At 35.7% G+C, this 11,606-nt stretch overlaps 2 protein-coding genes across 3 annotated transcripts; one reads left to right on the top strand and one right to left on the bottom strand.

The window, feature by feature from the left end:
* Positions 1-713: 713 nt before the first annotated feature.
* LOC107857098 (nuclear envelope-associated protein 2-like) lies at positions 714-4,600 on the top strand. Of its 2 annotated transcripts, none has more exons than XM_047394788.1 (6): positions 714-860; positions 1,666-1,911; positions 2,052-2,159; positions 3,389-3,850; positions 3,934-4,035; positions 4,164-4,600. In XM_047394788.1, the coding sequence occupies exons 2-6, from the start codon at positions 1,714-1,716 to the stop codon at positions 4,326-4,328; spliced, it is 1,035 nt and encodes a 344-aa protein (XP_047250744.1). In that variant the 5' UTR covers positions 714-860; positions 1,666-1,713; the 3' UTR covers positions 4,329-4,600. The 2 variants fall into 2 exon arrangements, with proteins under 2 accessions (XP_047250744.1, XP_047250743.1); XM_047394787.1 differs by having other exon boundaries at positions 718-860; positions 1,695-1,911.
* Positions 4,601-5,967: 1,367 nt separating this feature from the next.
* Positions 5,968-9,173, bottom strand: LOC107839741 (glucan endo-1,3-beta-glucosidase 4). The gene is made up of 4 exons (XM_047394786.1): positions 8,535-9,173; positions 6,954-7,661; positions 6,728-6,863; positions 5,968-6,524 (listed from the first exon to the last, which is right to left on the bottom strand). Exons 1-4 carry the CDS (start codon positions 8,614-8,616, stop codon positions 6,338-6,340), a joined length of 1,113 nt encoding a protein of 370 aa, XP_047250742.1. The 5' UTR covers positions 8,617-9,173; the 3' UTR covers positions 5,968-6,337.
* Positions 9,174-11,606: the final 2,433 nt, after the last annotated feature.

Here is an 11,606-nt window from a genome sequence, read left to right as displayed (position 1 = left end):
ACAAGCAGAAGCTAATAAAATTATTAGATAGTTAGAGAATCCAACTACTCATAAAACAGGAAAAAAAAAATATGGATTTCTTTTCATTGTTACTGATTAATTTACCTGATTTAATGAAGAGAGTTAGCTTTTGACTCCTCATGATTACTTTGACCTTATTAAATTTAAATTTGTCCATACGTTATATTGAAAAGAATGTGAAATCAATTAATTTTCTATTTTTGCTACTAGTATTTAATATGTTACTTAATTTAAAGATAGAACAATAAATTAATTCCTGCATTCAAATTTTTTCTATTTTCTAAATCCTCCTTTTTCCTCAATTCAGGATTTTGTCTCAACTTATTTGGCATGGTCAAACAAATCTCTGACGGGATGTAAATTAAGTCTAGAGATCATTCATACATGTGAAATAGTCAAAGTTTTTTGTTTCAATAATCTTCATTTAATTAGTAACAAATCCAACGGTTCAAAAATATACACGTGGAAATATCTCACCCCTTGATGAAAATTTTAAGATTTGCCGCGCTGAGGTCATTTTTATGTCCAGGTTCGAAATTTGTCCTTTGTCCCAATACCCGAGGCTCGTAATACCCGAGCCTACACTAGTTTCCAAACCAAAATCCTATCTGTCAAGTCGACAAACGAAAGGCTCGGGGTACTCCGAACCTGATGTTCAAATTCCGAACCTCCACATCACCTTCATCTATCTTTGTCTCTGTTTAGGACAATAGACATGTAGTTGAGTCTCAGCTTCCCTCATTCACTGCTACATTAAACTCTCTAATCCCACCCCCTCAAATCACCCCCGTTTCTTCCTCAGCCGTCCGATCGTTTTACTCAGATCAAACCAGTCGCCGGTAAATTCAACCTTCCCACCTATAGGCTATACATATATATGTCCAAACAATGATTCATCCTTTTTTTTTTTTTTTTTTTTTCTTGTTTGTGTGTTATTAGCATCATCATTTTTTCTTGTAATTTTTTGAGTATGGGCTTGGTCTTTCTTCTTCTTCTTCTTTTTGTTTTCCATACTCCTTCACATCTCTATTAGCTGATGAGATTTTCATGCATGTTGGTCTCTGTGTGTTATGGGTAAAGAGACAATCCAGCGCACTAAAACTTTCCCTATGTGCGGTCCGGAAAGGGCGGAACCACAAGAGGCTACGTATGTTTATGAGTAAAAAGGATTAATTTTTTAATTAGCTATGTAGGAAACGTGTTTCTTGATTGTTCCTTAGAAGTGTAAGAGTCGTGTGGATTTAAGAAAATTGAACCTCCATTTGACTGTCCACTTGCTTCTCTCTCTCCTCTATCTCTCTCATTTTCAAAATACTGATCTATCATTTTCTCTTTCTCTCTCTCTGTCTCATTAATGAAATTGATTCATGAAATATTATGAACCATATAAAAATTTGAATTTTGAAGTACTATTATAAAGCATTATTATCTTACAGTTAACATTATTCTGTTTCCATTATTGCTCTTGGAATATCGATAAATTGAATAATTATGAATTTTGGGTCAGCGACTTAAATGCTACTACCCTACTTATTCACATGCATAGTGTGATAGGCTGTTACCTTTAATTACTAAGATCATAGAAAGAAGCAACTTAGTATTACTATTATTTTTTTTACTTTCTGGGATTTATACGCTTCATAGGTGAAGTAAAATTCAATCTGGAATTGTAGTTATCGGAATTTTACGGTGATGTCGGTGGAAGAACGGCCGCCGTCGTCGTCTTCAACGACGTCGAATTTGGTGGTGGATCCGTTGTTGAGGGATCTGAGTGAGAAGAAACAGAATTTCCGGCGAAACGTGGTGTCGTTAGCGGCGGAGCTGAAGGAGGTGCGCAGCCGTTTAGCTTGTCAAGAACAGTCTTTTGTTCGTGAAACCCTAACCAGACAGGTCAAATTTGAAATTTTGATTTATGGATGTTTGATTTTTTTAAGAATTTTTTGTCTTTTCCTATGTAAAGTTGGTTGGAGTGGGTCAGGTGATTCTTGGACTTGGTCTGATTGTTGTGTGTTTATTGTTTTTTTTTATAGGAAGCTGAGAGTAAAGCTAAGAAAATGGAAGAAGAAATAAACAAATTGCAGAAGAATTTGGAGGAGAAGAATGGACAGCTTCAATTTTCGGCTTTGAACAGTGGAAAGGTAAATAGTCATGAGTTTTCACTACTTGAAATTTTTTGCTTCTTCTTGTGCATTTTTTTGGTTTGATGATGATTGTGTCCTAGCCAGCTTTCGTGCCACCACCCATCATCAATCTTTTTTGTCTCTGTCGGAATTCTTTGGATTATGAACATGACCCACTCCATTGGGTGCATTTCTCTTGCATCTTCGGTTTGGTGGTTTCTATTTCGAGAGTAATTTAATGGGTTTTGATGAGGGATGAGTTGGGTTTCAAGTTCTAGTGTGTGGGGCATTTGGGTTAATTTGTAATTACTGAAAGAAAAGGTACTTGAAAGGCATATTATGATGGATATCTTTTATGGCTACTTTTGGGCATTTCTTGTTTGTCCTTTTGGGAAATAGAGGAACAGTGTATTGCGGAATTAATAGATGGTTATTGTCCTTAGTAGTTCTATCTGTTCTGAGTGAAGTGGTCCACGGAAGTTGTCTGTGATTTAAACTTTGTTTCTTTTAGCCGAGTTAGTGAGATAAAGAGGAATCTTGGACAATTTACCATTTAACAAATCAAACTACTTTTTGGATTCATTTGTTAGTGGCTTTTTAGATGGGCAACACTGGGTTGTAAACATCACTTTCTGCCCCTTTGTTGTGCATGTAAAATGAAATATACATCTATTAATTTGCTGAGTCCACTTGGACTCCCAATCTCTAGTCATCATAACTGCAGTCTTTTGAGGTTTAACATGGTGCGATATGATTTGAGTAATCATCAAGCTAGAAAATGAATCCCATGCATGCCTTTTATGTAACCAGCTTGCAGGAAAGTAGTGCTAAAGCTGTCTGCTTTGAGAGTCAATTTCTCTTAGTATTATATATCTTGATGCCTTTAATATTGAAGCATATATCATTATTTGAGCTCTGGATATACTGGTCGTTGAGAATCTTGAATCCTCAGATTGTTGGAAAAGTGATTAGTTGAATTTAACATGGTTGTTGTTCTGGCTGATTCAAGTAAAGTGTGTTCGAATGAGCATCGTACGTAGCACTTCTAGTATATCTGGTGCTTTCTTTTTCTTTTATACATAAGACGGTCTTGAGGAAGAGGAGGCTGTCAGAAATTTTGCACAAGACACGTTAGATAGTATTATTATCAATCTTAATACACCTTCTCAAGAATAACATAATGCAGTAGTCTGGTTTCCTACTATTTTGGTATGCATTTAATAACATCAAGCCTCAATGTGATCCAGTATGTCAAGCAGTTGGACGATCTTAGATCACAGCTTTCTGCTACTCAGGCGACTGCAGATGCAAGTGCCGCATCAGCTCAATCTGCACAGCTTCAGTGTGTGGCACTCTTGAAAGAGTTGGATGATAAAAACAGTTCGCTGAAGGAACATGAAGTCCGTGTGAGTAAACTTGGTGAGCAATTAGATCTTTTGCAGAAGGATCTTCAAGCGAGAGAATCATCCCAAAAGCAATTGAAAGATGAAGTCGTGAGGATTGAGCGTGATATCATGCAAGCATTGGCAAAATCCGGAGCAAACAAAGATTGTGAATTGAGGAAGATTTTAGATGAGGTCTCACCAAAGAACATCGAGAAGATGAACAAGCTGTTGACCAACAAAGATGATGAAATTGCCCAACTCAGGGATGAAATCAGGGTCATGTCCGCTCACTGGAAGCTAAAAACCAAGGAGTTGGAATCTCAGGTTTGGTACATAGGCTTTCTAGATTCCATGATACATTTATGAGTGATTCTTTCTCATGATATTCAACCTCTTTTCTGGACCAGTTGGAAAAGCATCGCAGGGCTGATCAAGAGTTGAAAAAGAGGATTATGAAGTTAGAGTTCTGTCTCCAAGAAGCTCGAACTCAAACTCGCAAGCTCCAAAGGGTAATTCTACTCTTCACTGCTACATTGATGAAATTGTCTATTTATGTTTTAGTTTAAGAGTTCTCAGTTCAATCCATTTAGTCAATTCGGTAACTCGTTACACTAATGTCATGCAAACACCACTACAGATGGGGGAACGACGCGACAAAGCTATCAAGGAACTGAGGGACCAACTAGCAACTAAGCAAGTGGGAACTTCAAGCGACAATCACCAGAACTTCTGGGATACCTCAGGGTTCAAGATTGTTGTCTCAATGTCCATGTTGATGCTAGTCCTCTTTTCGAAGCGGTGAAATATATTAGGGTACTTAACGATGTAAAAAAGAGAAGTGTAGCTAGTTTAAACTTGGGGGATATACTAGGGAAGACAGTAGAGATTTGGTTTCATATGTAGGAATACTATAGGCAAGGGAATCTTTTTGTACCTCAAAAGGCTATCATAGCTTAGCCCATAATATTATTAGATGCATTCATGCGTTACTTGACGTTATATAATCATGTTTTCCAAGGGTCATTGAAACTTCGTGGCACTAATAATTTAAGTTTGCTGGGGTCCGTTGCTTTATTTTCTTGTCTCCTTTTACTACTATCTTCAATCGATTTCTTTCTCTTTAGAAAGCCTTTGTTTTCTGTTGTTAATTCCTGGAATTAGTGAATTAGTCGAAAAATCGAATCAGCATGCTGTGTCATAGAAATATTGACTAATTGAAAAACGCCATCTTGGTGACTTCATTTATAGCTTTTTACTTCCTATGATGACAAATAAGAGTTTACTAGTTTATTACTATGCATTTTATTAATCCTAATTATTAATTATTTTTTTGAATCGATACACCATCTCAATTTGGGATACTAGACTAAACACGTATTCTTGGGGTCGCTTGGTAGAATAATAATGAATCATTATCTTGTTTGGTACTTTTCAAAGGGATTCTTGGCTAATATTTTGCAAAATGGACTATAAGTTTTTTTATTTAGTGGTATGATTCATTTTTATTATCTGTTTCCGACAGATCTATTATCTGTCCGACAAATATACAGACAGATCTATTATCTATCCGACGGATCTATTATCTGTCACTTAAAAGAGGGTTGGACATTTTGTAAAATGCAAACTTAAAAAGGTCTAACAACCAAATTTTCTCGTTACACACTATATTTGATTTATGGTATGTATAATTAATATTTCTTCCGTCTCAAATTATTCGTTCCAAATTTTCTAATTGATTTCCATTTTACTTGTCTTTTTTCATTAATCAAGAAGAGATAATTTTTTTTCATGTTTTACCCTTTGCATTAATTACTTTTCTTCAAATTAAAATGTAAACATCATTAAATAGGGGTACTCTGACAAATTAGGCATGTTATTAATTATTTTTCTTAATTAATGTGCTATCTCAATTTGGTACGGAGGGAGTACATGACAAGCCATGGTATAAGGAATTCTAAGGTTCGAATGCATCCATTAGCATGAATAAAGATATATATATATATATATTTACCTCGCAAAACTTTTTGTGCACTGCATGTTATTTTTACAACACCAAATCAAACAATGCATAAGAAATAATCTCAAGATAACTGCTATCAACATTGTTAATCCCATCATTACTAACACTTTATATAAATTACTTTTACACTGTTAGTCCATATAAATTAAATCTAAACCACTCTTTAATCATATACGGCGTTGATAAAGAACGTAATTTGCGCTCATTGATTAATCAACTTAAAGTGGACATCAATACACCACGCCGAAAGAAAATTAGAAACTTTTTATCCCTCCAACAATAGGGCATTGACAGCCTCATTTAAAATATATCCTGCTTTTTTCTTTAGATGTTGATGGTTGTAAAATGCTTTTGACTTTATCCTACATGGCTGTACCCAACTTAATTCCCATGAAGGAATAAAAATGGAAGATAAAGCACATAAAAAACTGATTTTTCTATGCTATATAATACTTTTAATTCAATTGTATCTAGGATCCTTCATAAGCAAGGAAATATATAATAATATAGCAGTGAACATCAGACCTATTGAACTTACTGAATAAGGATTACTACTTCAAAGTGATAGACATATAGATAATCTCACTAAAACTAATATATGAATTTTACATATCTAGGTAGCTGGTATGCAGAATAATTTAACTATATTAAAGCAGTGTGTAGGTGTGTCATCATGCTAAACCTCTGAGAATAATACTCCTAACTGCTTCCATTTTTCCTCCCCCAGAACTGTACATAGTTTGAAACCGAAAATCCAGCTTTGCACTTGACGAATTGAGCTTCTCTTTTCCTCAAATCTCCAAGACAAGCTTACTAGTCACGATGGAGACGACTAGAATAATGCAGCCAACTAAGGGTTGAAAACCGTGTGACATGGACAGTGAGGTGGTTGTAGTCGGAGGAATACTATCACTGATGCCCGAGGGCATCGTTCCAAAACCAGAGTCGTTACCATTTGGCACTGTTGGAGGTGCTAACCTGGAAAAGTACAACGCACATAGTTGGTGAAAAGTATATGGATTACTTCAGCCGTTCATTTTATATGACACTTTTCTTTTAAGTTTGTTAAAAAACAGTACGACACATTTCTATATGCAAGTCTTTCTTCACTTCTTAAACTCCTTGCTCAGCCTAAGTGTCAAACACTAGTACACTACCAGAGGAAATGAAAATTCCCTTACCCTGGTACTGCAGCACCTGTTGTCGAGGATGTTGTTGGCGCTGGAGTTCCAGACATTGGCGTGGTGGTTGTTGGAGTAGGTGTTGCAGGCGATGAGGTAGAAGACCCCGATGCAGGGAAAACACAAGAACCAGTGCCTGTATGTCATCGTTTAAATGATCAGAAAACAATAAGATGCCCATTTATAACAGCACGGCAAGTCAATAAAGAAATACTTCTTCACTTACTTGGGTTTGAATTGGTTATCATGGCAGCACCCCCAAAGTCACAGCTTGTTTGCGCTGGATTCTTTTGAAAGTAGCTATTGAAAGCATAAGATGCATGGCCTTGCAGACTATTGGGATTATAACAACTTCCACCCTGCTGGATGGCTGAACAATCTGCTCCCATCCCACAAGCATAATCAAGTGCCGACTGAAGTGCAGTCTGTCCAGCTCCATTCTTTGCGACACACCAGCTCTGCCCTCCAGTGGCAGGAGCATTTGTGGTTGCAGGAGGCGTTACCGGGGTGTTTACAGGAACACCACCTACGGGGTTTGGATTTGTTGTTACAGGATTACTTACAGGTGTACTTGTGCTGGGGGTGGTTACTGGATTAGTTATTGGTACCGGAGGATTGGAATTTGGGTTAGTCACAGGGGTTGTAGAAGGAGCTGCCGGAGGTATAGACCCAAGATTTGGAGTCACAGGGTTAGGAGTTGTGGACGGGACAGTAACAACTGTTGGAGCCGAGTTATCTGGAGGCATATTAGTTGGAGTTGTAACAGGATTTACTATAGGGGTTGTAGGAAATCCAGACGCTGGTGGATCCATCCAGTCATGTTTAATCGCATGGATGGGTAACAACTCAAGCAGTCGTTTCGCGAAAATATGGAATTTTTGTTCCTTTTCCCTCTCAAGCTCTTTATGCTCAAATCTTTTAGATGGGGATAATCCTGCAAAGAACAATATTAGATCTTTAACTTGCAGCAACTTGTTTGCCATATTTTAACGTGAGTTCAACTACTGCTTTCTAACGCTTATTACATCAAATCTCAATCAATGCAGCCCGGTTTACTAGTGTACATGGTAAATCTAGCAAGCTCAATCTACTATAAACCTCCCACGAGCAACAGCTGCTAGGTAACTCTGTCCCCAAGACTAGAATAGATGGGAAGAGTTTACTATAAACATCTTTTCAGGTGATAAATCCCAGTTCTTTCCGTCTTTGCTGAACAATTCTAGAATAAGATGACAAGTCTTATCACTTGATTAATTTCTAGCATAGGCTTTGCCTTACCACCATATAGTTTAAGATGTAAACCAAGCTCAAATAAGCCATTTGCTCCATTTTATCGAAGTCATGAAGGTCTTGGGTTCAAAACCCAGGGCTTAAGGGTTCTATTTAAACAGAGAAAAGAAACAGATCTTTTGTTATGGTATCAATCTTCAATAATCTTGCTAATTAGAAAATAAAAACAAGCCATCAATAGTCTTACATATAGCTAAAAAAGGGGGAAAATTGGATTCACAATGTTGAACCTGAACAGAAAACAGTAGTCAGGTGAATCAGCCCAAAAAGAAGAAACTTGTTCTTATTCAGACCCCTTACTTGTAAAATATAGGAATACTCAAAACAGAAACACCCTACAAATTCCAAATCTTGAACTTGGACAACACACTAGTCATACAACAAAAAAATCAGCAAAAACAAGAAACTTGCTTTTAACCAACATTCAGACCCCATTCTTGTAAGACATTGGAATACTCAAAAAAAGAAACATAACAAGAATGCTAACAAAATTTCAAAATCAAGAAAGTACACTTACCAGAAATGCAGGCAAGAAGAATAAACAAGAAGAATAAGAAGATGAATTTTGAAGCTCCTCTAGTCATTTTAATGTTGGACATTTTCTTGAATGTGGTGTGACTTGAGAAAGAGACCCCAATGGAGCTACAACAGGAAATATATAATGTTGGTCTTTAATCACAGAATGAAAAAATTTGGAGTAACATATAAATAGCAAAAGTTAGAAAGAGAAAAAAAAAGGTATGAGTAGGAGATAAACAATGGTGGGGTATATGACAAAAGTAAAAAAGTAAGGAATATATAACTTTCTAGTGTATATATATGAAGTATAATATAATAACATAGGAAGAAAAAAAAGCGATTACTTTGTGCTGAAGAAAATATTGAAAATTGTTTTTTGGCTTGTCTACTGTGGAAAAGCATAAATTATTTTTGAAATTTCTCAAAGTTCGAGTTCATACTAGGAGAGTAATATGTAATGTAACACTTGGCAAATTGCAGACAAGGCTACATGCATGTTGAAAGCAAAGGGTGGAAACCTTATCTTTGAATGGGGCAAAGGATCCATGCTGCCTGCCTGATTTTTTGATCCATAAAGTGAACAATAATTATGAAAAACTATAATTAAAGGAGCAATACGGTGTATTTAAAACTTTCGCTATGTGTGAATAAAACTAGTGCTGTTGGGGAAGGTGACAAAGTGGTAGGATATATACGAAAAAGGAGACTGAAACGGGTTTGAAAGGGAAATATTTGAATCGAGTAAGATATTAAACATATTTTAAAATTTAAAATAAAAGTGGGGGACGACAAAATACTTTTTCGAAAAAATAATAATTTAATTTTGTTTGGTAATGGAGGGGTGCGATAAAACCAAGAACAAGGTAGAGTGTAATCAACTTTTACCATGTTTGGAATTTAATCCAAAGGTTGGTCCTACACAAATGGAAGTTTTCTATCCACTTTATTGACAGTACGCTGCATTTGCATTTTTAAATATTAATAGTGTTTGGGCCTTAATCATTCAGATCTACAATCAAATCTTAATACGTTTGAAGAGGTTTTTAGTATTGAATAATATTCACCAATACTCTATTTATAATCATCAGTCACCACCTCTGCCATCGACATTATTGTCAACCACCATCCACCACCAACAACCACCTCCAACATGACAACCACGACCATTGCCACTAATAACGCCACATCTACCATCACTATCATCACTACAATTTATCTCTACTAACAACCATCTTCACCATCACAACTAACAACATCTCCAACTAACAACAACACATCATCAATCATTATGCATTCATTTTTCAGCCATCACAATCAACACCTCCAACTACTAACATCAAGTAACGTCACATCACAACCACTACCACTACTATCAACCGTCACCATCATAGCAGTCACTACAATACCAGCCATCATAACTATCACCACTAATATTACAAATCACTAACATCAATCATCCACAACTACCATTCTAAATCATCTCCACTATCACTAACAAACATAAATATTATTTTTCAATCAAATAATAATTTTGTTGTATTAAATTACATACTTTTTTGATATATAATTAGTTTTTTATTTGAATTGTACTTTTTATTTTATTCAATATACAAATAATTTTTTTGGTACATTCAAATATTGAAAAACAAACAGTCTTAATCATTCAGTTTTCAGATCTAAAGGCAACATCTTAATCATTCAGATTCAAACATTTAAATCTTAAAAAAAACAAATGCAGCCTAAGTATCTGAAGGGGAGCCTTGAAGTAACTGGTAAAGTTGTTGTCATATGACCAGAATGTCACGGGTTCAAGCCTCGGAAACAGCCTCTAATAGAAATACAAGGTAAGACTGCGTACAATACACCCTCGTGGTGGAGCCTCCCTTCCCCAGATCTTGCGCATAGCGGGAGTTTTAGTGTACCGAACTGCCTTTCTTTCTTTCGATCCATATAACATGGACAAACTCTGTGTACGTCATCCAAAAGAGTAAGCATTCTGAGATGTGCGTTTTGAGTTGTTGATTATACATGCTGCATACTCTTCCCAGTTACCAACTTCTTTCCATCCAGCTAATCATCTTTTGCCACAAGTTTCTTGCATATTCACAATGTACGTACCAGCATAATTTGTAGTGTAAATCCACAATAATCTCCCATTTGCAATAATTTTAAGAATCTATTATATGTATTGAATATGAATGATACCCCTTGAAGTTATCTTGGTCCTGAACAAAAACAAGAACCAATTAAGTTGGGATAAATTGTAGTCCCAAGTCTACATAAAGGAGGTATGTACCACAATATCAGTCCAATATTTGTTCTCGAAGATCTTCGTGGGATGCCCCTGTATGTCCAGATTCATCTTAATGACCTCAAAATTCACATTCTGCTTTGCAAAAGGAAAAGTTGAATTGCATGTAGTTAGGTACATCATACATGCAATAAAAAAGAAAAAAGATTAAGATGGATGAGGAATGTCTTTTTATAATTAAAAAAATAAAAATAAAAATTGGTCAAAGATAATATCAGATTTATGTTTGGTATATCACAGCAAGTGGAGCTGCTGACACTTTCTGTTTGCCTTTTTATCTGTTAAGTCTTTTTCTTGGCAAACACAAAGGACAATAATGTTTTTGAATTTTCAATTTCTCCTCATGGTATAGTTAAAAAGATGCACACTTGCTTGAATATTTATCCGCAGAAAAGTGCACCAAACATTACTAGCAGCATTAGCAGGAGCATCTTATATTTTTTTGGTTTAACAATGTATATGCGCTATCCGAAGCTTAAAGACCTCATTAATTTAGATTTAGGTTGGACATAATCATTAATGGGGTAAAACATTCGTCAGTAATCGCCAAGAAGTCAATTTCGAACCTGAAATTTAAAAATGAAGAAATCTGAACTATTTCATAATATCGTTGATGGTCAACATCGTGTTATATAACACACCATGAAAGTAGTTGAGAAATCACGATTTGTGTCATACTATCATAAATTTGGTTAGATAACCTCCTACTAGTTCTGTAGGAAAAAGTGAAAATTCAAAATTCGCTACAAGAAGGGGTCG

Source organism: Capsicum annuum, chromosome 8 (assembly GCF_002878395.1).
Source record: "Capsicum annuum cultivar UCD-10X-F1 chromosome 8, UCD10Xv1.1, whole genome shotgun sequence".
NCBI classification, from domain to species: domain Eukaryota; kingdom Viridiplantae; phylum Streptophyta; class Magnoliopsida; order Solanales; family Solanaceae; genus Capsicum; species Capsicum annuum.
The sequence above is the reverse complement of the archived record's forward strand: the minus strand, read 5'-3'. Positions and strand labels throughout refer to the sequence as shown.

Bases quoted from the DNA above. Each gene is read 5' to 3' on its own strand.
- LOC107839741 (XM_047394786.1), bottom strand. From the start codon at position 8,616: ATGTCCAACATTAAAATGACTAGAGGAGCTTCAAAATTCATCTTCTTA. The intron at 6,864-6,953 runs GTAAGTGAAGAA...GATGACATACAG, and splicing joins GATAACCAATTCAAACCCAA to GCACTGGTTCTTGTGTTTTC. The intron at 6,525-6,727 runs GTAAGGGAATTT...GTACTTTTCCAG, and splicing joins ACAGGTGCTGCAGTACCAGG to GTTAGCACCTCCAACAGTGC.
- LOC107857098 (XM_047394788.1), top strand. From the start codon at position 1,714: ATGTCGGTGGAAGAACGGCCGCCGTCGTCGTCTTCAACGACGTCGAAT. The intron at 1,912-2,051 runs GTCAAATTTGAA...TTTTTTTTATAG, and splicing joins GTGAAACCCTAACCAGACAG to GAAGCTGAGAGTAAAGCTAA. The intron at 3,851-3,933 runs GTTTGGTACATA...TTTCTGGACCAG, and splicing joins CCAAGGAGTTGGAATCTCAG to TTGGAAAAGCATCGCAGGGC.